Raw genomic sequence first — 22,424 nt, 5'->3', positions numbered from 1 at the left:
CGGACCGGGTTCGGCCCATAACCTAGTATTTACTTACTTGCTTATATTGCGAAAGTAGACCAAAAGCGGTTATGAATCTCGGATTTCGATTATATTCCGGCAAATAATACTGAAAAAAGTAAATAATTCATGTCTCTATCTTAAGGTCCAGGCAATTGAGTCAATCCTAATAATTTTGGATAAAACTCTCTCATAAAAAAAGGGAAAATTGATATTAGGAAAAATCGAAAATTGTGCTTTAAATATGCGTTTGACTTCCACAATTCTGTATTCTTTTGCTTTCTACGACGCAGAAGAGGAGAGAGAGAGAGAAGAGAAGAGAAGAGAGAGAGGGAGAGAGGTTCGACGATGGAGGGAGCGCAGTATAATCCGCGCACTGTCGAGGAAGTCTTCAAGGACTTCAAAGGCCGCCGGACCGCCTTGATCAAGGCTCTCACCACCGGTCCGTCCCCCTCTCGCCGCCTCTTTCCTTGTTGTTTTTGTGGGTAATTCGTATGCTGAATTTCCAACGAACGCTATGTGTTTCTCGCGGTTTCGTGCGCGAAACTGAGTAGCGGAGGCGAGAACTGCTCTTCAATTCGGACGATTCTTGTCGGTTGTTGTTTGGCTCAACTTCTACAGTTCAAGCATTGCTTCTTTTCGACTGTTTGTATGGTTTTCTCTGCGGGAAATTGTAGTCGTGAATAACGTTCTCCTGTGTTCCTGTGTGTGTTGGAGGGGGGTGGGTGTTTTGTTTGTTTTTTCCCCCATGTTATGTCTTATATGGTCGGTTGCTGGACTACAAGTTATTTGATTTTGCGGATTTGGCACTAATAGATTGATGGGTACTCTTGGGAACCTTCGGGGACTTTGAATTCTATGTTCTATTTCTGTTGAGGAGAAGGAGATGGATTCTATGTGAGGTCAACAGGGTTGTCCAGCCTTATTGGAGGAGGGAAGTGAGAGAAAGAGATGTCAATTAGCGGCAATGTGATCTTTGTCCTGGTTATTTTTTGCAGAGATGGAAGTGTCGAGTTCGTTATCTAGATGACTATCCAGTTGAAGAGTAGACGAAAAAAGTAAATGGTTGAAGGTTTGATGCCTTAAGGAGCATGTAGTTGTGCTTTCTCTTAGAAAGAAATCTTGAGAGTCAAGTGCTTTTGTTTTCTTTTTCATGGATAATTTTTACTGGCCAGTACTGTACAGATTCTTGTGACTGTTCTCTTCTGCTTTTTCCCTAAAAGGCTGCTTGCTCTACTGTTGCAGATGTTGAAGAATTTTATCAGCAATGTGATCCAGGTTAGTTTTACTTCAGCCTTGCCCTAGCATTGCTGTATATTGTTGATTGTAGTTTCTGCAAGTTTTGGACTGTCTGTTCATCATTGTTTATTCTGGGGTGCACAACCATTGAACGCTCTTTGGAGCTGGCCTTTGTTTCTCGGATGATGTGTATGCTGCATATCCTTGTAAACTTTGGTTGGTTTCTTTATTGATGTATCAATTGTTTACTTACGTAAATGGAGCAAATTTTTCTTCTTATCTCTTGGTCGTGTTAAATCTGTTGCTTGCTAGCTCCTAGTATTATTACATAGCAGATAGGTGTCAAGAAATACTGGGAGCCGATCTGGTGATGATGATTATACTGATTATTTAGTGTATCTGTTGAATTCCTTGACCATGTTCGAATTGGTCAAATTGGGAGATGCTTTTGGTTTTGTCAGTGGTTCTTTCAGTTTTATTTGACATCTATTTCCACTCTCAATCTTTTTGCTGTGTCTACGACTGACTATCATAAACTTGTCTACTATTATCCCAAAGGAAAGGAGAACCTCTGCTTGTATGGTTTTCCAAGTGAACAATGGGAAGTGAACTTACCGGCTGAAGAAGTGCCCCCAGAGCTCCCAGAGCCGGTTTTAGGTATCAACTTTGCAAGGGATGGCATGCACGAGAAGGACTGGATTTCTTTAGTGGCTGTACACAGTGATTCCTGGCTGCTTGCAGTTGCCTTTTATTTCGGTGCTAGATTTGGATTTGATAAGGCTGATAGGTAAGATCTTACTTTTACATTCCATTTTTCTTTTCCAAGTCAACTTGGTTATGCTTGATTTTTGCGAAGTGAGAGCAATTTTTGAAGATGATGTTTGTAGTATTCACACTGCTGTAGACCAGATATAAGGGTGATTCTAGCTCTATTTTGATAGATTTACTGCTCTCCATGAAAGAAATTCTTGCTATTTCCAAACTGTTGGAATGGACTTCCTCATCAAACTAAATTATACTGTGAATAAGATTAATCAGCATAAATGTCTCTGCTCTGCTAGCAATCTATTACTCTTCACCTGGCTTTAAACGACACCCTATGGTTTACCTTTATGGTGCAGGAAGCGGCTCTCCAATATGATACATGACCTTCCAACAATCTTTGAAGTGGTGACTGGTACTGCAAAGAAGCAAGAGAAGGCAAAGTCTTCTGTAGCCAATCACAGCAGCAGCAAATCCAAGTCTACTGCCAAAGCGGTACAAAGAACTTTACTTGAGTATCTAAGGAGTTGGTAGATGTATGCAGCTATGTTTACATGGTTTGATGATATTCAGAAGAGTTGACCATTGTTATCTCTTCAAATGCTCCAACTTTATTAACATCTAATAAGCAATTGTAATCAGAGGATTTCTGATGATCTTAGGCGTTCTAGAGAATTCGTGCTGAAATCTAGTTTTAGACTTGACTGTGACTTTCACAGTGTTAGTCAGAATAAAGCTATCCATAAGCAATCCTCCTCAAATATTTCATCTATGCAGATGCTCCATATTGTTTTAGCTGTAATTGGCCAACTGGTCATTTTGATTGCCAGGTTGTACATATTTTCCAGTTGTAGTTGGCCAACCAGTAATTGTAGTTGCTAGACTATACATATCATAGCAATACTGTTACCCTGGATTTCTCCATGTAACTCATAATATCTGACATCAATGATCGAACTGGCTGGCTAATTGTAATTAATCTGTTCATCCATTTTCATCAGCTATAATAAGCTGTCAATACTTGCATTTTGCATGTGACTTGTGTGGCTGGCTACCTATCAAATTCGAGTTAGCCTGGTTCTGTTCTATCTAGTACTGTGATTCATTATGGTACTGCATAACCCTTTGGAGGTTTAGTTCACAATGCATGTGTTTTTTGCATGACACACAGCATGCGCTCATATGCACGCGATTGGCTGATGGAGTTACTCATGCATGATAAGTGTAACTATCAATACTTGATGTGTTTTTTTTAACTTATTCTTTGATGGTCTTCTCCCTTTCACCCACGATTTTGATTAAGATTTTTCTTGCCATTGTCCCCCAGCGAGCATCTGAATCTCGGGGAAAATTTACGAGAGAATCACAGGAGAAGGAAGAAGATGAGGAGTTGGACGAGGAAGATGAGGAGGAGAATGGGGAAACCTTGTGCGGAGCATGTGGGGAGAACACTGCCTCGGATGACTTCTGGATCTGCTGTGACCTATGCCAGAGGTGGTTCCATGGCGCGTGTGTGAAGATAACTCCAGCTAGGGCCGAGCATATTAAACAATACAAGTGCCCATCATGCAACAACAAGAGAGTTCGGGGTTGAAATTAGTCCCAGTGGTTCAAGCAATGCAGCCTGCTTCCCTTGCTCTGCAATCTCTCGCGGGGCACAGAGCTCACTGCTGGTTTCTTGTTTGTCTTTTACTAGCACCACATATAACCTTTTAGGATATTGAAATTAGATGTTGGGAACTATTTTCATTTAATTGACATGTGACATTCCATTTCGACTTTTGGTTACACATGTAGATGCTGTGAGGCAAGACGTTACACAAGATGTTTGCACTCCTTTTCCCATTTGCTTGCTGGTAGTTCATTGGTTAGCCGACCTTGGGATTGTGCGTCAATTATTTAGAGTTAGTTTTTCCTTGCAGTAAAGCAGCCATTGTCCTGGCGAATCTATGTGCATCATCTATATATGCTCTTTATTGCCTGTATATTTGCCCCATTTGCCATTTGGAAGAGAACTAGAATCATACATGCTGGTACACCCTCCGAGATTCTTTAATTTTTGGGGTTTGTGACATAAATCTATGCCATCTCTACTAAACTCACTGAAGATTCTTTACACACCCGTAATCATTATCATAATAAGATCTTACTCGAGTTGTTCAAGATCTCCAAGTAGAGTGAATGCCAAGGCAATGAAAAGTAGATTGTGTAGGGACATGTGAAACGATTCTTCTATGTGCCAAATCCATTCCCTCCAGGCAAAGCCATCCAGAGAGTAAAGAACCTGTAAAATGCAGTGAAGAACTTTAAAAGATTTTGACTTCACTTATTTCGCAAAAAATCAAAATAATTTTAAAAATATATATATATTTTTAAATGATTGCTCGTTGTCAACTCGAAAGTAACTAACCAATTAAAGACATTTTTATTATTGCCAAACATTATTACGAACAACCTCAACTACGGACAAAAATATGTTTCGATCATTAGCCTTTATTAGTCATAAGCAATAATTTATAGCATAATATCTTTTAAATCGTTCTATTTGCGCGAAACAAACGAGACTCTCGTTCTCTCTCCTCACAGGTGCTGTCAATCATTTTCATCAGAAGTTGAAAAAACTAGTCTTACGGCTAAGCATTAAAGATAGACTTTATGGCGAGGCCTCAGTAGTATGAGAGATTCGTAAGGCCATCCAATAACAAGGTACCAGATGCTATTCCAATTTTGGGAGAATCTTGAAAAGTCTTTTGGCTCATTGACACAAACGGAACCAAACTGAAAAAGATTGCTGAACCAAAGGTAACCCAATACTGCCAAGAACAAAGTAGCACAACTGGCAAACCAAAGATGGAAAATTGACAAGCTGTTGAGCAAGTTGAGTTGAATATAACATATTTCATAGATGAACCTGCTATATAACTTGTACATTGATCGGCCCTCAGGGCAGGCAGGCAGGCAAAGAGGAAAAGAAGGCAAAGAAAGTGGAAAAAGAAGAAACGAAACAGCAAGAGAAATTAACAGAGCTTTAACAAAGGAAGAGAGGAAAATCCCTATCACGTTCCCCTTTATTGTTTGTCAACTCAAACCGTCTTGATTCTTCGCTGAGAGCCGTTTCACAAACTCGTAGGTTGTGATCATCGTGGTTGCTGACACCGTCATGGAAGCCCATCTTGGTCCCAGACCTCTGTAACAAGCCGGCCAACCACCTTCCTTAACCAAGTTCCTAATGGTCTGTCCGATGGTTGGTCCTCGCCTTCCATTTTCCTCCCCGTCTAAAACTTGCAGTCTTGTCTTGATTGTATCCAGGGGCGTTGTGATTAGAGCCGACACACCACCTGCCATGGCCGCACTGACTCCCTGAACCACCATCACCGTTTTTGAATCCGGCTTAATTACATTGCCGCCATTCTCATTGCTCCCACCATCCTTCTTATAACAATAGCAGCCAATTCCGCCCCACACAAGGCGCTGAGCAACAGAGTATGATGCCCACCAAAGTGCATTTGATGGTGCATATGTCAAGATTGATATTCCAAAACCTCTATACAAGCCCCTTAAACCATCGGTTTTGAGTATCTTCCTGAAAGCATCGATCCCATTGAGATATTTGCATGGCGATGCATTGGAAACACCCGAATTAGAAGGGCCACCTTGCACCATGAGCCGCTGGCTCACAACATCAACCGGAGTCCAAACAAGCTGCGCGGCCATCGCAGCGCTCAAACCCGCCATTGCATTAGCAGTAGTAGCTGCGGTGGGCTCTGAGAACCCTAGCTGTAGAGTTGCTGATCCGACATTACTCTTGGTGATCTCTAGAGCTCCCATGTATAAAGCCCGGGCAGGGATTGTGCCCATCAGGGAAGTCCCAAACCCCCTGTACAAAGCCCTAAAACCCTCATGCCTGACAATCGTGAACGCTGTCTTTATGCAAGGGACTTGAGACTGAGCTACCTGTTGCCGAGTTTTCAGCAAAACGATAGGGTATAGCGTTGCTGAAACACCCGAAAAAAGCGCAGCACCGAGGACGAAAAACTTGGATTTATCGAGCATCTGCCAATCGATATCAGCTGGAATGTGAATCTCTTGCTCGGCCTCTTCCTCGGCCGCGCTCAAATTCATCTTATCCACTTTCAAAAGCTCTCCAAAATCACTCAAATATCAAGGAAAACGCTAACCTTCTCTTACCTACCTACCTACCCTCCTATGTCACTGTCAGTTAACAACACTAAACTGTACAACCCTCGAGAGCTGAAAAAAGCACCCCAAAATGAAGAAGAAAACACAACACCGACCAAACACTTCCAGCTACAAAACCATCGCCACTTAAACACAAGCTCGATCACGAAACCACGTATCCGCGGCCTCAAATCCAAGGATTGGGGTTTTTTTTCCGCTTGTGGAACCAGGTTTTGGATCGGACTCGGATTAGAGCAAAAGGATCGAACATCTCCAGCTTCAACAGTCGGAACGAGACAGAGAGGAGGAGCCGAACGAATCTGACCAGAGAACCACCATCATCGCCAGCACCACCGCCCGTCGGCGACGCGAAAGGGATCTCCGGAAACCTGGGGATCCAGACGAACCAACCTCGGAGTTCGATTGAAGCACAAACTCTCGCGATACACACACCAAGATGCACACAAAAGGAGAGCAAATCGATGTTAGAAGTGCAGAGCGCGGATCGAGAAAGTTCTCGAGAGACCGCGAACGAGAGAGTGCTTGTGGAGCTCCAAGTTTCTCAGTTTCTGTTAATAGTTGCAGATGAAGCTCGGAGGGGAAAGAGGTGGGTTACCGGCTGCGGAGGTCACTCTTTGTATAGAGGGAGAGAGAGCGCGAGAGGCAGAGAGGTACGGACACGTGTCGGTTGCGGGTTAGGGTTCGGAGAAAATATTGGGTACCCAGGGGGTGCCACCGCATTTTTACTCACATCCATTCAGCGAAGGACACGTGTCTCATGGGTCCACAATTCAGATTTTTCAGCATTACCCTTCCCAACTCACTTTCATTTTTCCATAAACACCCCTCCCTCTTTCTTCTTCCCTTCTTCCTCACCCACGGGCCACGACCCCCCCTCTCCCCTCTTTCTTCTTCCTCAGTCTTGCTCGCCCACGACCCCGCCGACGAGCTGCTCCTCATCGATGCCGAGTAAGACAAGCTTCACGGCGAGATGCTCAATCTCCAGCACGTCGACGCTTTGCTCCCTCGCACCAACATCTCGGCGTCCGTCGACTAATCCATCTCCGGCTGGTCGCCGAGGCTGAGATCCTGGAGTGAAGGAAAAACCGACTTCCATCGCCCATATAAACCCAAAGTCGAATCGCAGCGGAAATGTGAACAAAGGCAACAACAATCAAAGAAAAGATCTCTGAATTAGCACATTTTCTTCTTTCATGAACCATTTAGAAGCAAATAAAAGAAAAAATTGCTGGCCTCTCTCTCTCTCTCTCTCTCGGTGTATCTGCGACAATGATCTTGAAAGACACTTTTTCCCAAGTTTTTTAGGGCTTCTTCGCCTTCGCTCGGTGATTCGTAGGAGGCGACGGCGGAGGGGCAGCGTGGTTCGCCGACGAGAGAGTAGGGCGGGGTCGCAGGCGACGGCCTCTCTTTCTGAACGAAAGAGGGAGGGGTGTTTATGGAAAAAGGAAAGTGAGTTGGGAAGGGCAACGCTGAAAAATCTGAATTGTGGGCCCATGAGACACGTGTCCTTCGCTGAATGGATGTGGGTAAAAATGCGGTGGCACCCCCTGGGTACCCAATATTTTCTCGTTCGTTAGGGTTACGAGAGGGGAACCTTTTTGTCAGGCCCATTTTTTTTTTTTCTCCTCTCTTTTGCAGGGGAGGTGGCAGAGAGTGACGTGTTATCCATATCCATCGAATTGAGGTTCGAGAGACGATCCGGTGCGGGCAAACACACGCTTAGGTCGTCTTTTCCAGCCGAGCGTTTAACCCACAAATTACCGACCCTTTTCTCCTCCGGGGTTTTCCCACCCCATTTGCTTGTACACTTCATAAGCTTGATCTAATCCATCTAGAAATTTCTGATAGGCATAACGCCCAATATGATCGATCGGATCGAATGTGAAACTTCGCGAAGCGTTTTCCGAAATCTGAAGTTCCAAACTCTTCGGGTCATCTTCTCGGCGACAATTGTCGCAAACATAACCAGAACCAATGGGCGTTTTTCCGGTTCATCGAAGAGCTGAACTCTATCGACGAGATTTGATTACTTATCGAAGGGCAGAAACTAGTAGAGCATGTTTGAGATTCGAAGAGCTGATGTAATTTGTACAAAGATGCCGTGCAGCATTTCAAGTTACATTCGAAATGCATAGCCCTTCGGTGTTACAAAAAGAATTTGTGTGGGAACTCCACATGTACAAATGACTACATATGTACATTTTTGTACATGCATGGCTCTCCGAATCTTCTGAGGACATACAATCTTTTTGCAGGATTAAGAGCGGGTATCACATCGATCTTGTATTCCTTCCGAACGCGATAAATTGACTATCAAACCCATCGCCCCCAAGATATGGCCCTTTCGCTCGAGTGAGGCATCAGCTTGTATGCGACGATCTTAGTCTCGAGAGGACTGCATGAGCTCAAACCACTGTGTAACCGCGAGTCGTCAATAGTCAGCATCCCAGATGACGGAACATCCATTAAAATCAGAGAGTTGTTAGGGAATTACCTGTCTCAATAGATCGGCGAGTGTTCTGGGTAGCGCTTCGATGTTCCGCAGTAGAATATAGAATGGGAAAGGAAAAGAGTCCAGATATTTGGAAAATTTGATATTCCCACCCTGAAAAGTTGCTTCCTGTATATGCGAGGAGGAAGTCCAGAAACAAGAAGTTGGATTAGAGTGGTTAGTTCTTGAGAGCCGTGGTAAAGCGAAAATCTCGAGATTTACCATGAGATCCATGATCGACTCCTCCGGGCTATCCAAAAGGAGAAAAGCCACCAAACGCTTGCTATTCAGAAAGTCCCGAACCTGGCGCTTTAAACTCTCCTGCAAGAAAAATTTAGAAGCTTATTAAGCAATGTGGTGGAGAAGGTCTGAGGCATCGGCCTTTGATTTCCGTTTACTGACATGGAAATTACCTTCTCATGGAAGCGCCCATCGGCGATGATCAGCACCAGCTGCTGTAAGGGGTTCTGTCCAGAAGGAAGACGGGCTCTGGAGACAGCAACATCTAGCATTTTGTTCAGATGCTTCAACAGGTCAACAACCGGTTCGTCCACAATTGTATTCTCTTGCTTGAACGTCAAACTGGAGATCATCTGCTCAAGGTAAAAAGAATGGCATACCCCAGTCAAATTTTCCCCGTTATATGCAAATGCGAAATAAGAGTGTGAGAATCGAAGCTTGTGCAGCACAGGGTTATGGAAATTTTAAAGATTTCTTTCTCATTCAGACAATATGATAAGCAAAGAAATCACAGAACCGCAAAACCAACCTTCATTCCAGCCTCCCTCGTGAAAGGCCGATCAAAATCATGCAGCAATCTCACGTTTCCCTTTTTTCCAAAACTTGCAACAGCCAGGCTACCCATTTCGAGTTGGGATAGAGCGCGGCACACTGTAACCAAAGCTTCCACAGCTACGTCTCCACAACCACTCTCTGACATGCTACGAGAATCATCAATAGCTATCACAACTTGGTAATCACGTTTGTCTGGTCGAGTCCTCCTCAACCATATTTTGTCCCTTCGGTAATGGCTCGCTATGTATGGAATTATCTGATATACAATCATGCAAAAGGAATAAGAGGAAATATCACAAACCTGATTAATTCAGTTCGCAACTAATTTACTCACAAATTGATTTTACCTTCTTCATGTTTATCCTTTTGCCAGTTTTATAGTCTCCTTGGAGCTTACTAGCTGAAGTAGGTTCCATCACTAGACGCAGTTGTTCAGCCAACTCCTGAGACAGTCTCGTAGTACGCAATTCATATCTCCTCCAAAGAGAGGCAGCATTATCTCTTGCATCGCTGGAAATATCTTGGAAATCTGGGCCATTTTGCAGATTGTCAACACCGATAGACATCTCACTGAGCTGAAGAATGTCATTGCCTGTAGGTACTTTGTTGATATGAACCAAGCTCTCAGACAAATTTCCAGGATTACTTTCACGAGGATCCTGGCCGTGAGGAGATCCTTCATTAGGCAACTTGTCCAAATCAGAAAGCAATGAGATCTCCTCAGGTTTCTTTCTCGTGATTGAAGTAAAATCGTGTCTAGGCTCTTCTGAACTCTGCATCTCAGTTTCCATCTCAGCAACTTCATCAGTACGGTCTACCGCTGAATTCTTTTCATTGACCATGTCGCCATCAATTTGGTGCTCAATCTGTTCAGCAGTTGCAGGTCCCAAAGCTTGTGCTGTCCCCTTCTCACCCTCAGAAACAAAAGCATGCTCATCTGCTTTTCCATCCTCCATCTCATCCTGTGCCTCCTGTTTGTGTTCTTGAATATCAACAGGAATTTTTGCTCTCTCTTTCCAACCTTCAAGTGCATCCCCCATGCTGCGATAGGGATTTGGCTGTGGTCTTGGAAGAGGTGACGGCTCATCCATAGGTAGCTGATGTTTCGGTTGATCATCACTTAATCTACCACCTTGTGATAAATTGTCATCCATAGTTTCAGGTTCAGTACCAGAAGGTGAGTTTCTGCCAGGAGCTACTTCATTTCGAGTATTGCTGCTATTCGACCAGTTCATTTCTGGCCTTTCATTCACTGAATCCGATGCTCCTAAGTCACACCTCAGTTGTACTCCTGAATCTGCCGTAGGGACATAATCATCATCATTCCTGGAACTTTCTTTACTTGGCAAGTCTCTCTCTGCTGTTAAATCCATTGCTTGACTTTCATCAGAGACAGCATCTCCATCATCCTTTCGAGAAGTTTCAGTTGCTTGCTCAATTTCTGCCTCCTCTAAACTTTCATCCACAGCATACGTTTTCTCTTGCTTAGATTCGCTTTCTATTGGTTCATCTTGCTCCTCTTGACCTGCCTCTTCCATAGCATCAATATCCTTTACTTCGTCATCAATCTGCATGCCCTCTTCAGAGGTTTGATTCAACTCATTTACCTCTAATCCTGAAGAATCCATATCTGCTTTTTCGGAATCCATATTTGTGTCCATATCCTCCACATCAACGAGATTATCCTTATCTGCAGTAGCATCATTTGTTTCATCGGCGTTATTACTGTGAGCTTCATCCGGTGCCGTTGTATCTTCTTCCTTTGCTCTGAGTTCCCTTTGGTTCTCATCTCTATCTCTGACGGAAGGTCCAGATTCATAATTCTCGTTTCCCTTTTCTGGGTTGTTATCATCATCCTTGTTCCAAAGTCTCTCATCAACAACCTCACTGTCATCCCCATTTTTTCCCATTGCAGATTCAAGTTCCTCACCATCGCTGTTGTCATCGTCGTCCTCTGTGGAACCCTGACTCACACTAAATGTATCAGCTGCAAAATCCTGCTCCATTTCAATCCCTTTCTCATTCTTGTTTGGGACTTCTGTGGAGGCATTTTGTTCTTCACCTGGCTGTGAGAATCAAACAAAAAGGTATTAAAAATAGAAATCGGTACAAGGCGTGAAAGGGGGGTGGTCAAGAGCTGTATCTTTACCTTTGCAGAATCCCCAAGAAGCTGATCCTCATCAATTATTTGATCACTCACATCATTGATTCCTTCCCCCTCACCCATACCCGTTCCTCTAGCATTCTGAGATGTGGCATGGCCACTCTCATCCACCTGATCTTCGAGAGATGTGCCAAACCCTCTTGTGTATAGTAGAGCTAGATCTTTCGCAAGTATATGAGTCATTAAAGAGATCTGCAAGCAAGTCAGATGGGTTACCTTCGATATAGAGGGAAACACTACTCTATATACTAGCCATTATCAGCAGGTGGACTCATACATCCAACACTAATGCAAGACTTACTTTTCTGTTCACAATCAAAAGATCTCTCAGAAGAGCATTCCCGAAATCCAAGAGTACGCTCAACATAGCGTGCAATTTGTTGAAATACAACCCAATGTGCAATGACAGTCCCGCATTTTCTTGACCAGGGAAATTAATTAATTTTTCCTGTAAATCCAGAAGAGAAGAACAAGTTATGATTTCCTCGAGTAATTTTTTACAAAGAGGAAGTACAGTGTTCACATACCGCCAAACGAATTGCTCTGAAAGTATTGTCACATAATGGGCCTATGTCCAAATCTATTGCATAAGCTTTGAACAGAGTTTTCCATGAGGCGATATTCTGTCGCGGTTCTTTAGAAAGACCAGAACCATCACAGACTGAGGCAAGTTTCTGCAACACGTGCATAACATGTTCGTATGCCACTGTTAAGGCCCCACGAAATTCCACTTCGAGTTCAGAGTAGGGTTTAGATGTCAACTCCATTCTCGCTGCTAAGGCGGATCTGAACTGTTCCTGCATCTGTTTCCCCTGAATAAAAAAGAAAAGTATATCGCCATTGTAAACATACTGCGGTCCTATTAGAAATGGTTCAAATTTATTACCAAATCCACAGAGGACGATATCCATCTCAATCTATAATTAGTGACAGAAGAGGTCAAAGGAATAAAGGCGGAAAAAAAAAAGCGCCATGGCACATCCACCCTTTTCTTTAGAATCCAAAGAAGACAAGGGGACTAATGGAAGGCTCTTCAACATTATCTTATCTCAAAGTTCCCCAGAAGAAAACAAACCGATCCATCCGAAGGACTCTTAGAAACAAGTTCTACACAGTTCAAGCTTATCTGAAATATCAGTCTAATGTATCTTGAAATTATTACCATATCACAATTTACCCCAACTTTTATGCTGTAGATAAATATATTCACCTCAGATATTCCATTGAATAATCGATCTGATACAGACTGTCACCGTACCATGAAGACAACAATCGTATAGCACGCCACGAATTATCCCATTTGTCAACGAAGTTATTAGTTTAAATTCATCTCAATACTTTACTTCCGTTGAAGTTGTCCCACATCGCATGATAATGAGTCTTATATGATCTTTATATTCATGTGGTCTCCTTCCATCTTTGAGCTTAAGCTTTTGGATTAGACTTTCTAACCTGGTATCAAAGCTAATGTTGTTGGTGTAAGTTGGCACACCCACCCACCCCATTAGTCAGATTCCACGAGCCCCTTGTAATCCGGCTTACACGTAAGAGGGAGTGTTGAAGTTGTTGTCCCACTTCTAAATTCGGTACTTAAATCCATGTTACACATCACAAGTCAACTCCAATCACACGCCATCCATATATTACAATCAAGCCAATTGGCTCAATTGCCAACACTTCATTATAGCTGCCTCTCAGATAATAAAACTCTTAACTCACTACAGTCAGGATGCTGTCCTGCTCTTTTGACAGGTCTAGAGGACAACAAAACCACTCTGATATAAGTGGCATTTCCTTCTCCAAAGTTACATTCATCCTTATAATTAACAAAGGCAGGCATAGGATACGCTAAATATCACTATAAACATGCTAAAACAAAGAAAAAAAAAAAAAACGTATATACTATTAAGAAGTCCAGAAAAGCATACCTGCTTGAGTATGTAATCCAAACAACCAAGCAGTATGGACCTCACAGAGCTTCCATCACGACATTGATTGCGAAATGAAATGAGATGCTCCTCGAACTCCTTTAGCACCTCAAAATTCTGGAATACCAGCATTTCCTCATCTGTTGAAACTACAATAGCATCCAAGGATCTGTTGAGGACATTTATGGCTCCATCATGACCGAGAAGACTATGATCCAAAGCTTCCTGTAATTAAGTTCACGTGAATCTCCAGACTAGAATAGCTATAGTTCTTTACAGGAAATTTCCAAACGAACAATTTCAACGTAAAGTATTGAGCACATTGAAAGAAAAAAGAGCACCTTGGATTTGTGGATGGCTGGAATAAACCTCTCAAAAAAGGTTCGAATTTCATTTGCAGTGGCACGAATACTTTGACAGTCATTCAAATGAGCGTTCTGCACAACTTTTAGCAACAGCAAGCCATCATGCAACATGGCCCACAAGCGGTCAAATAGTTGCTGCACAAACGAAAGAGATGCATTAGACCACATTTGTAGTGTGTCAGCATCGAGCAATGATATGGATCGAAAGACACAGCCAACCTTTTGTTGCCACAAGCATTCCAATGTGGCATGCTGATTCCTAGCAATGGTGCACTCCAGAGATGAATCGGAATATACATGTTCGAGAGTAGATACACATTTACGCAAGCACTTCAAATGATGAGCTAAATCATACATGGAATCCCGCTGCTCTTCCTGAATAACTATTAGATGGCACACAAAAGAGAATGATCGTGTGACCTACAAAAGGAGAACAGATTTATTATATGACAAGCAGTTTTGTAGAAGATGCATCAATAATGAACAGGACCAAATTGATAGCAAGAACAAGCTAAGCAACTATCAAGGTTTGCCAAATAGCTAACAGTTGCACCCGAGGGTAGCTGTTGTTATGAGATGATTAGTTTACTTTTTTATCTTTCTTATAGCATATGTAAATGAATATAGTATTTGTGAAGATGAGCAAGAGAAATTTCATCAGATGGTAACAAAACTGATCACAACATGTTTTAGCCGGACTATCTTGTGGTTGTTTATAACAAAGGTGGTGCGCGGCACAGGTGAGGTGCAGTCTTCCATTTCCTGTTTATCTACCTGATCAAGAGTGAAATCTTTGTGGAAGTTCCAACGAATATGCCGTAGAAGCTGCATTGATGCAATGCTCTTGAAGTAGTATTCGTTGGCTATCTTCCATTCACTTTCCAACGTGTCAACTGGAATGCCATGAGAATCAAAAGGAGAAGAAATGTCCACAGCTCTAGATGACAGTCTACAACATGTTGACAGCAGATGCCCCATTGCATGCGACGACTGATGCAACCAGCTAGAGTCAAGTTGGTCCTATTTATCATGTGAAGATCTATCAACAATCGAGACTAAAAGAATAGGAAAGAGGGAAAAAAAGAGAACATGGACTTTCTGTCATTAGAACCTCGATCAACATCGACATGTGCTTTGACAAGCCCTTGCTTTCTAAACACTTTAGGAGACCAGTCATAGCAGTTCTCTTTTGCATATTTTTAGTCGCATCTTTCCATATATTGCCGCAATCCAATACATGCCTATACACCTCTTCAAGAGTTGACCAAAGATCCTTCCATTCTTCCTCATATACAACCATCTGAGTAGCTGAACACTTCCTGGGAATGTTGGCCTCTGCACAAGTTATGAAGCCTCAAATCCCTAATATCGCACAAGGACGGAATTTAAGAAAATCCTACATTATGAATAAAGAGAAACCTTCAGAATGCTTAAAGCGTGGCAACATCTTGACAGATTCAGAAGTCATCCCAGTGTGCAGATTCTCTGAAACATCATATACTTTCATCCTCCAATTTGTGTACCAGACAAATCTACACGAGAAATTAACGAATCAGTATTCAAGAAGGAGTGTTGAGCTTATGACGCACTCGGGATTGCAGATGCAACCCACCCAAGAAGAAAAAGCTAATACAGCAAGATTAGCCAACGCGGTGAATGATAAGCATGCTCATGCAACGCAAACTCTCTCTGCAAAATATAGACTACTATATGGCACTCGCTCTTGTAGATTAAATTTTTATTTTTGGGGTCAAAGTGGAGGAAAAAAGTCTAACCGGTCTTTGTTGTTAACAGCTGTCAGATCAAAAGCAGCATTCAGCATCCCCGTGTCGTCATCCAGAAAAACATGTAAAAAGTTCCGAGAACGAAGAGACTGAGCATCTATTCCACTTTCTGCAGTTTTTTGGTTCAGAATGGATTTCACAGGTTGCTGCAGTGCATCCTGGAACATGCAGAAAATGGAAATCCAGACATTAGTGATTTAATCACAATGGTTTTGGAAAGTCATCCAGGACCATACATAAAATGGAAATTCAGATGTTAGTGGTTTAATCACAATGGTTTTTGGAAAGACCTTCCTCGCATCCAACAAATTGACAGATAAAATTTTACTCTTATCATGTTTTCCCCCACAATGACAGACTAAATCGAGGTAACGCGATATAAAAAGAAAAACTATCAGAATACTCAAATCCGGATGTTTGAGATACACCCACAAAACAATTAATCATTAAATGAAATCCATTTGAAGAACTGCCAGAGAAACACTGAGAAACACCATCCACATACGCTGTACTTCTGAATAAGCTTCCTGAACCTGTGCCTCATCCTTTTTGAAGTCTCAATGGACAAGCAGCTCTCAACACGTTCTTCCCACTTATAAAATTTCATAAGTTCTTTAATTTCCTTCTCAATACTACTTCTACTGGCCTCCATATACTCCAGTATTCTGCAAATCATCTCAGCATAAGCAAACCAGCAAATTTCCAAAAATATGGATTATGCAATGCAATGCAAGAAAAAATCATCAGAGAACTCACATTGGCAGAAATTGCATGTTAAGTCCAAATAAATTGTACAGAACTTTCAGATTTTCCTTGTGACCAGAACTGCAAATCAATAGAAAAGAAACTACATGATGCACCAGAAGCAATAAGCGATCAACAACACCAGCATAATTGCATATGCCAACAAGACTAAAGATACTCTTTGGACTAGGGATACGTGGTAAGATGTAGAGAAGTAGATGATACAAATAGAGAATTTATTCCCTGTAAAAAGAAAACAGTCAAGAGAGAGGTAGACTCAGCATTATACCATGCATTGCACATGATATACCTTGCATATTTTCCAAGTCGTACACCTGTGTTGATTTGACCATGAAAAGCAAGAACCAACTGGACGCGTCTTCTAAATTCACCTACATTTGTTGTCTGAATGAAGTCCTCCAAACTGCATTTAATATTTTTGTTAGATGCAACCACTCAAAACACACTAAATTTCTCTAATATATATCCAGTAACTCTTTTTTTAGTACCTTTGTATTGTTGACTCATTGTATCCAGAGACATCAGCAGAATGACTATAGATAACTGTATATAATGGGAACCAAAGCTGCAAAAACAGATGGACAAACAATAAGGAAAATGACCCCTGAAAGAGAAAAGAGATGGTTTAAAATAGTAGGAGACCAAAAGATTGATTCCATTGGGAAATAGCTGCGAGGTGGATGTATTCAACCCGGCACATTTTCTATAGCTTTTCCTAATTTAGTAGGAAAATATGAATCACCTCGTTAGTATTTTGTAAGCAAGTTGCCAACTATTTCATCTAGCAGCAAAAAAATCAACAGTTTAATTTCTGTTTGCAGTACATTACTTTACCAAGAGAAACAACACAACTACACTGAGGCCACAGCTAAGTCATTTTACTAGTTTAAAGATGCAAGATAACCCAAGATACATAGGATCTCCATTTTACAAAATAACAGAGAAAGGGCCCATAATTTGATAAAGAAGAAATTTAAATGCGCAGAGAACTGCAGAAGCACAATGTCTAGCTACTTACCCTTGTAGATTAGATAAGAAACCATAATCTTTAGTTATTTAAAATCATTTTAACTTTGGAAGGCCCACAGAATTGTTGTCTTGGAATATATTTCTCACCAAAAGCTTAGCTTACCTTGGCAGCATTCATGTCATACTGAACCTGCACCTCATCTAGCAAGACTGGCCAACACTCAAATTCCTTCTTTTGCCATGAGGACACCAAAGCAACAATAGGCTCCAGTTGATCTACGAGAACATTTAAGAAGAGGAACCAGAATTACATATAAGCAGAATATCAGCCTTTTTAAAAGGCAGAAGAGTATGAGAATATTTATTACAAAAGGACATACCAGATAAAGACAATCTGGGCATACTATCACGTAACACATGAGCCCTGTTGAGCAAGAACTGCAATCCTGAAAGAGCCTTCAGAGGGAGCAAATAATATTATTTAAGTCTTAGCCAGGGGGAAAAATACAAAGAAAAGATCCAACCTCAGTGCTATGCCTTGACACGGTTATATACCTTCAGTTCGTTTAACAGGAATAACCTTATCTAGTGAATGCAGAGAACAGTATTATTGATCTACTAGCAGACCAACCAAAAGTTTAGTCCTTGCAATCTTGTTTTCTGCATCATTTGACCTGCCTATACAGAAAGAATTCTGTTTTATCATTACCTTAGCCAGGGGAGTATCCACAGGAAGTGCCAGCAGCATTCTAATCACATCCAACATTTTCCGAAGTCCAGGATGATCTTCCCACTCGCTCATAAGAGCAAGAATGGCTTTTTCCAACGGAAGCAGGAGCTTGACCATTTTAACCATATCGTGTGCATTTGAATCCTATAGGATGCAAATAACATGTAAGTAGTACTCAATATAGTCATGCTTTTCAACCGTAGTTCAGATTCCAGAGAGGTAGCAACAATAGCAAAACCTTATAAAAATTATATCCACGGCCAGAGAGAGTGGTTGGAACATGGCTCAAAGAAAGATTAAGCAAGTGCTCTGGCATAAGCCTTGTGTCCAAACTAGCAAGATTGAGACTTCCTAAATCTGAAACAAGAACAGGAAAAGTAAAGTTGAGTTTCAAGGGTGAAAAAGAAACCAATTATCGGTACCAAATGAAATATTGCCACCTTTCATCATTCCTGCTCCCAATCTGTAAGACTCCATGAAGTTTCTCAAAATGCTTTCATCAGACATTGTGACACTTTCAGGCTGAGAAAAAGAAATAAAAATGCATATATGGTGTGAAAGAATGTCCAATCATTAAAGAAATCGGTCCTCCCAAATTTAAGACCAAAATTTAAGTTCAGAGCAAGCACATGAAAAAAGGCTAATCTCATTAGGAAGCATATGTTCATGCAACTACATAGAGTTTCTTAAATTAAAAACCTAATGGTTAAATCAAATAACCTCTAAACCCAAGCACGCCGACACGTGACTACATGAATACCCAGATGTCAAAAAAGTGGTTTATCTCCCGAACCTTTTGCTACATCCATACGACAAAAGAAAATGTTTCTGTGTGGAGAAACTAAAAAGGAAATTTTCTGGATGCAGGGGCCAAAGTTTCTTAAAGTTTTGCCACATCTAATTCTCTATTCATAGCAACACAGAAAAAAGAATTTTTGGAAGATTCTCCTTATCCCTGGAACTCAGTGTATTCACATTATTCTCTAGTGATAATTACTCTATTAACTTGCCCCAAACAATCTAATTTCATCACAGCAGATAAATGGCTTCTGTTCTGCCAAGAACAAGTACTGAAAAGTGTAAAGAAAGACTGCTTCCACCACAACATGATCTTCTCAGTAAATTTCAGAATATTGACTATTTAATGGCAAGGAAATAAGGCTACCAAAGGGCTAATAAACAAGCAAAATCATTCCAGAGTAGAGGGATATTTATATAGCCTCAAATACTATCAGGAAAATTAACTCACCGCAACAACAAGATCGATCGCCCCAAATAACTGATTGTGGATTTTAACCACATCACTCAAAACAGGTTCTTGAATGGAACTCCATGCATCATCCACACTTTCAACCTCGTTAGCCTGTACATAAAAACAACATACACTAGTATAAGTGCTCCGATAAAACAAGTATGGCAAACAAACATGGAAGCATTACCCTTTCAGTGCTTTCTTCTTCTGCCGCCAACTGCTGCCATTCTAGAAAGCTTTCACTTGCAAATGACTGACTAAGACTAGATATGTTTACTTCAACGACAGTGTTAATGTCAAATGCTCGAGGTTTAAATTTGAATTGCTGAGAAGAAGATTCTTCTTTTAATTTGGCTTGAACTTTCATGGCCATCCAAAGGTCGGCAAATGTGGCAAAGATATTCTCCATCATCTGAATCAGAAAAAACATTGGATGAAGACTAACCATCAAGTACAAGCATAAACAAAATAAGACTTGAGATGCTCCTCCCAGAAAATCGATCAGCGAACATATACCATGAATGATGAATCACTCATAAGTCGTGAATTAGCCACATAATGAGCAATCCGAACAAGAATGTTGTGTTGAACAGAGGCTTTAAGTTGCTGGGTGCATACGTCCTACAAGGTACATTTATATGAGTCGGGAGCATCGAAAATTTAGCACTGAAAACATTTCAAATACTTCACATACCATTTCATCAGCATCAATGACACATGCAACAGAAACCAACTTCTCGAGCAGTGTCACATCTGCTGATGATAAAATTGATGGAAAGTCTAGTTCATACGATGAGACATCAGGCAGCCCACTGATGAGTTTAACATCAAATTCGTGTAATCCACATCTAGGGAATCTCATAAAAAATTGAAGAGTTTCCTGCAAAAAACCATTAGATGAGTTCTACCATGTGTACACACAATATCAACATCAAGACTCTGCGTAAATCTTTTACATACCAAAACTCCCTCCATTTCGTCCTCCAGGAGTTTCTTCAGAAAATTCTCTTTTAAGACACTCGACAAAACCAAAGATAAGCCTAGTTTCATCTCGTAGACTGCAACTTGAACTGGCTGAACTATATCAAGATACTCAATGTACTCACGTGACAATCGATCAATGAAGGAGGTAGAAGTTTTCTGAAAAATAGAGAAACAGTATGCAACCTTCAGAAAGCAAAAGTAGACAGTAAACCAATCGAAAATACACTCACGTCACACCTGCCAGTCGCAGACTCGGTGGATAATCTGAACTGAATCTGTCCCCTCAATATTGCTCACCAAGAGCATCAATGATTTGACTAGAAAAGAAAAATCATTTAATTCGCCTCTTAACTTTTTAAATTTGCTAGGATCTGAGCGAAACACAACCTGAGCCAAAAGAATAGCAGTCAACAAAAGCAAAAAGAAAAATAAAAGCAAACTACCTGATTCGATATAGCACATTAATGCAAGATTTAGAATAAAGAACTTACAAGCCATCGTGCAGAACAACCTATACAAATGACTCGATGCATAAATTGCAATAGCAAGGTAGCACAAATAATTATGAAAGATGCTCTCTTATCATAGATAAGTTAAAAGAGACCGTAGAATCAGCAAGTTATCCACTTGTTAACAGATAATGTTGACAAAAAGAAAGAAGAAAAACACCCGCCCCCAAAACAATACCTTTCTTTGGATCCTGTCATGTTCTCTCTCTAGATGCTCTAACACTTGCAATCTCTGCTTATTATCCTGTCTTGCGGAGAAACTCCCAGCTAAATAGTTGCACTCTTCTCGAACCTACAAGTCATTGGAGAATAGAATCTTAAGTTTCCTAGCACAAGTATAAGAAGACCAGCTTCATAAAATTATTACAACCAAGAATAGACAAAGTTATTAAGCAGATTCTCTAGACAGCTACCTCTATTTCAAGTTTAAGCAAAGAAATCTTCTTTGCTATGGATGACTGCTTACAAGAGTACTTCAGCGCAGGATCCAAATCATCAGAGTTAACCAAGAGATGATACCGCATGCCACCAATATGTAACCATGCATGTCCAAGGTATTGAACATCTATCACATTACAAAATGATAAGATAAAATCAATAACAAAAGTTCAGAGAAATTGTTATGTATGTAGCATTTCTGATAGTTCCAAACTGGAGAACTGAAATAACATAGTCACCAGAATGTGAGCAGTAAACATAAAGTTCTCTAAAGGCTGGCTCAATGGAAGTTTTCACCAAATTTCTCAGTCCTTCATGGCTTGACGACAAAATAAGTGTGCTCAGCAGCTGAATGCTATTTTCCTGTTAACCCAAATGCAATTGTAACTAAATCATTACAGTTAAAGCACCAAGATAGAAATAAGCCTTCTATGCATCATATCTTATTGTTACATATATCAAATTGTAAGGAAATGGTTCCAACGTAAATTTCATTAGAAATTGCAAGTTACATTATGAGGTTGTCAAGTTTACCTTCACTTCACTTTCATGTAATGAATAAATGATAGACTTGATCGCAGCGAAGTTTCCTGACTGAAAAGACTTCTGGTGGGCAAATATAATCTGGAAGGGGGACAAAACGATAAGTGTAATGCAAACCATGACAAAAGAATCAAATGAAGAAAAATAAAGACCTACCTGTGATAGAAGTGTTCGAGCAGAAGATAGGAGAAAAGTAGGTATATCAGGCTCTCGCATAGTACTTCTCCAGATATTGGATGTAGCAACTCGAACCTTCAGACAGTGTGAAGAATAATCCTTGATAGTAAAGGAACGTTGCCTGATTTTTTTTTTAGCAGATAGGTTAGAACAACCATCAACCATTGAAACCAAAAGTTGCATGAGAAAATTACTAATTGGTACCATAAAACATATAATGACACTTTTCAGGATACTAATACTAAACAAATGAGACATAAAACCAGTCATCCAGTACCACAAGACGAAAGCAGATGTAAGTTGGTGATACCAGCAACAACAACAACAAG

The 22,424-nt window shown here is 40.9% G+C and overlaps 3 protein-coding genes across 3 annotated transcripts in view; 1 reads left to right on the top strand and 2 right to left on the bottom strand.

Moving 5' to 3' along the window:
- Nucleotides 1-266: 266 nt before the first annotated feature.
- LOC115737940 (PHD finger protein ALFIN-LIKE 4-like) lies at nucleotides 267-3,948 on the top strand. Its single transcript, XM_030670379.2, has 5 exons — nucleotides 267-442; nucleotides 1,246-1,278; nucleotides 1,798-2,026; nucleotides 2,361-2,496; nucleotides 3,329-3,948. The coding sequence occupies exons 1-5, from the start codon at nucleotides 349-351 to the stop codon at nucleotides 3,593-3,595; spliced, it is 759 nt and encodes a 252-aa protein (XP_030526239.1). The 5' UTR covers nucleotides 267-348; the 3' UTR covers nucleotides 3,596-3,948.
- Nucleotides 3,949-4,882: 934 nt separating this feature from the next.
- On the bottom strand, nucleotides 4,883-6,695 carry LOC115737939 (solute carrier family 25 member 44-like). Its single transcript, XM_030670378.2, has one exon. The coding sequence runs from the start codon at nucleotides 6,121-6,123 to the stop codon at nucleotides 5,080-5,082; it is 1,044 nt and encodes a 347-aa protein (XP_030526238.1). The 5' UTR covers nucleotides 6,124-6,695; the 3' UTR covers nucleotides 4,883-5,079.
- Nucleotides 6,696-8,211: 1,516 nt separating this feature from the next.
- The window catches only part of LOC115737937 (midasin), a 40,499-nt gene continuing 26,286 nt past the window's right edge, over nucleotides 8,212-22,424 (bottom strand). Inside the window, exons 43-78 of the mRNA XM_048283494.1 lie at nucleotides 22,075-22,216; nucleotides 21,910-21,999; nucleotides 21,615-21,738; nucleotides 21,351-21,502; nucleotides 21,116-21,229; nucleotides 20,666-20,815; nucleotides 20,405-20,584; nucleotides 20,139-20,324; nucleotides 19,961-20,065; nucleotides 19,632-19,856; nucleotides 19,442-19,555; nucleotides 18,633-18,714; nucleotides 18,431-18,549; nucleotides 18,172-18,336; nucleotides 17,843-17,918; nucleotides 17,626-17,738; nucleotides 16,982-17,058; nucleotides 16,783-16,896; nucleotides 16,485-16,553; nucleotides 16,234-16,393; nucleotides 15,720-15,886; nucleotides 15,364-15,476; nucleotides 15,056-15,279; nucleotides 14,719-14,964; nucleotides 14,164-14,364; nucleotides 13,921-14,079; nucleotides 13,580-13,804; nucleotides 12,179-12,463; nucleotides 11,953-12,099; nucleotides 11,637-11,843; nucleotides 9,835-11,553; nucleotides 9,462-9,743; nucleotides 9,106-9,285; nucleotides 8,915-9,013; nucleotides 8,696-8,821; nucleotides 8,212-8,614 (exon numbers count right to left, since the gene is read on the bottom strand). Coding sequence (XP_048139451.1) covers nucleotides 8,582-8,614; nucleotides 8,696-8,821; nucleotides 8,915-9,013; nucleotides 9,106-9,285; nucleotides 9,462-9,743; nucleotides 9,835-11,553; nucleotides 11,637-11,843; nucleotides 11,953-12,099; nucleotides 12,179-12,463; nucleotides 13,580-13,804; nucleotides 13,921-14,079; nucleotides 14,164-14,364; nucleotides 14,719-14,964; nucleotides 15,056-15,279; nucleotides 15,364-15,476; nucleotides 15,720-15,886; nucleotides 16,234-16,393; nucleotides 16,485-16,553; nucleotides 16,783-16,896; nucleotides 16,982-17,058; nucleotides 17,626-17,738; nucleotides 17,843-17,918; nucleotides 18,172-18,336; nucleotides 18,431-18,549; nucleotides 18,633-18,714; nucleotides 19,442-19,555; nucleotides 19,632-19,856; nucleotides 19,961-20,065; nucleotides 20,139-20,324; nucleotides 20,405-20,584; nucleotides 20,666-20,815; nucleotides 21,116-21,229; nucleotides 21,351-21,502; nucleotides 21,615-21,738; nucleotides 21,910-21,999; nucleotides 22,075-22,216 — 6,970 coding nt within the window. The 3' untranslated portion in view covers nucleotides 8,212-8,581. The remainder of the gene's footprint in view (nucleotides 8,615-8,695; nucleotides 8,822-8,914; nucleotides 9,014-9,105; nucleotides 9,286-9,461; nucleotides 9,744-9,834; nucleotides 11,554-11,636; nucleotides 11,844-11,952; nucleotides 12,100-12,178; nucleotides 12,464-13,579; nucleotides 13,805-13,920; nucleotides 14,080-14,163; nucleotides 14,365-14,718; nucleotides 14,965-15,055; nucleotides 15,280-15,363; nucleotides 15,477-15,719; nucleotides 15,887-16,233; nucleotides 16,394-16,484; nucleotides 16,554-16,782; nucleotides 16,897-16,981; nucleotides 17,059-17,625; nucleotides 17,739-17,842; nucleotides 17,919-18,171; nucleotides 18,337-18,430; nucleotides 18,550-18,632; nucleotides 18,715-19,441; nucleotides 19,556-19,631; nucleotides 19,857-19,960; nucleotides 20,066-20,138; nucleotides 20,325-20,404; nucleotides 20,585-20,665; nucleotides 20,816-21,115; nucleotides 21,230-21,350; nucleotides 21,503-21,614; nucleotides 21,739-21,909; nucleotides 22,000-22,074; nucleotides 22,217-22,424) is intronic.

This window comes from Rhodamnia argentea, chromosome 8, assembly GCF_020921035.1.
Source record: "Rhodamnia argentea isolate NSW1041297 chromosome 8, ASM2092103v1, whole genome shotgun sequence".
Classification (NCBI taxonomy): Eukaryota; Viridiplantae; Streptophyta; class Magnoliopsida; order Myrtales; family Myrtaceae; genus Rhodamnia; species Rhodamnia argentea.
This window is presented reverse-complemented; position numbering and strand designations above follow the sequence as displayed.

What these genes read in the sequence shown, in the direction of transcription:
- LOC115737939 (XM_030670378.2), bottom strand. Translation starts at nt 6,123, where the DNA reads ATGAATTTGAGCGCGGCCGAGGAAGAGGCCGAGCAAGAGATTCACATT.
- LOC115737940 (XM_030670379.2), top strand. Translation starts at nt 349, where the DNA reads ATGGAGGGAGCGCAGTATAATCCGCGCACTGTCGAGGAAGTCTTCAAG. An exon ending in GATCAAGGCTCTCACCACCG is followed by an intron (nt 443 to 1,245) that starts GTCCGTCCCCCT and finishes CTACTGTTGCAG; the next exon opens with ATGTTGAAGAATTTTATCAG. An exon ending in GGATTTGATAAGGCTGATAG is followed by an intron (nt 2,027 to 2,360) that starts GTAAGATCTTAC and finishes TTTATGGTGCAG; the next exon opens with GAAGCGGCTCTCCAATATGA.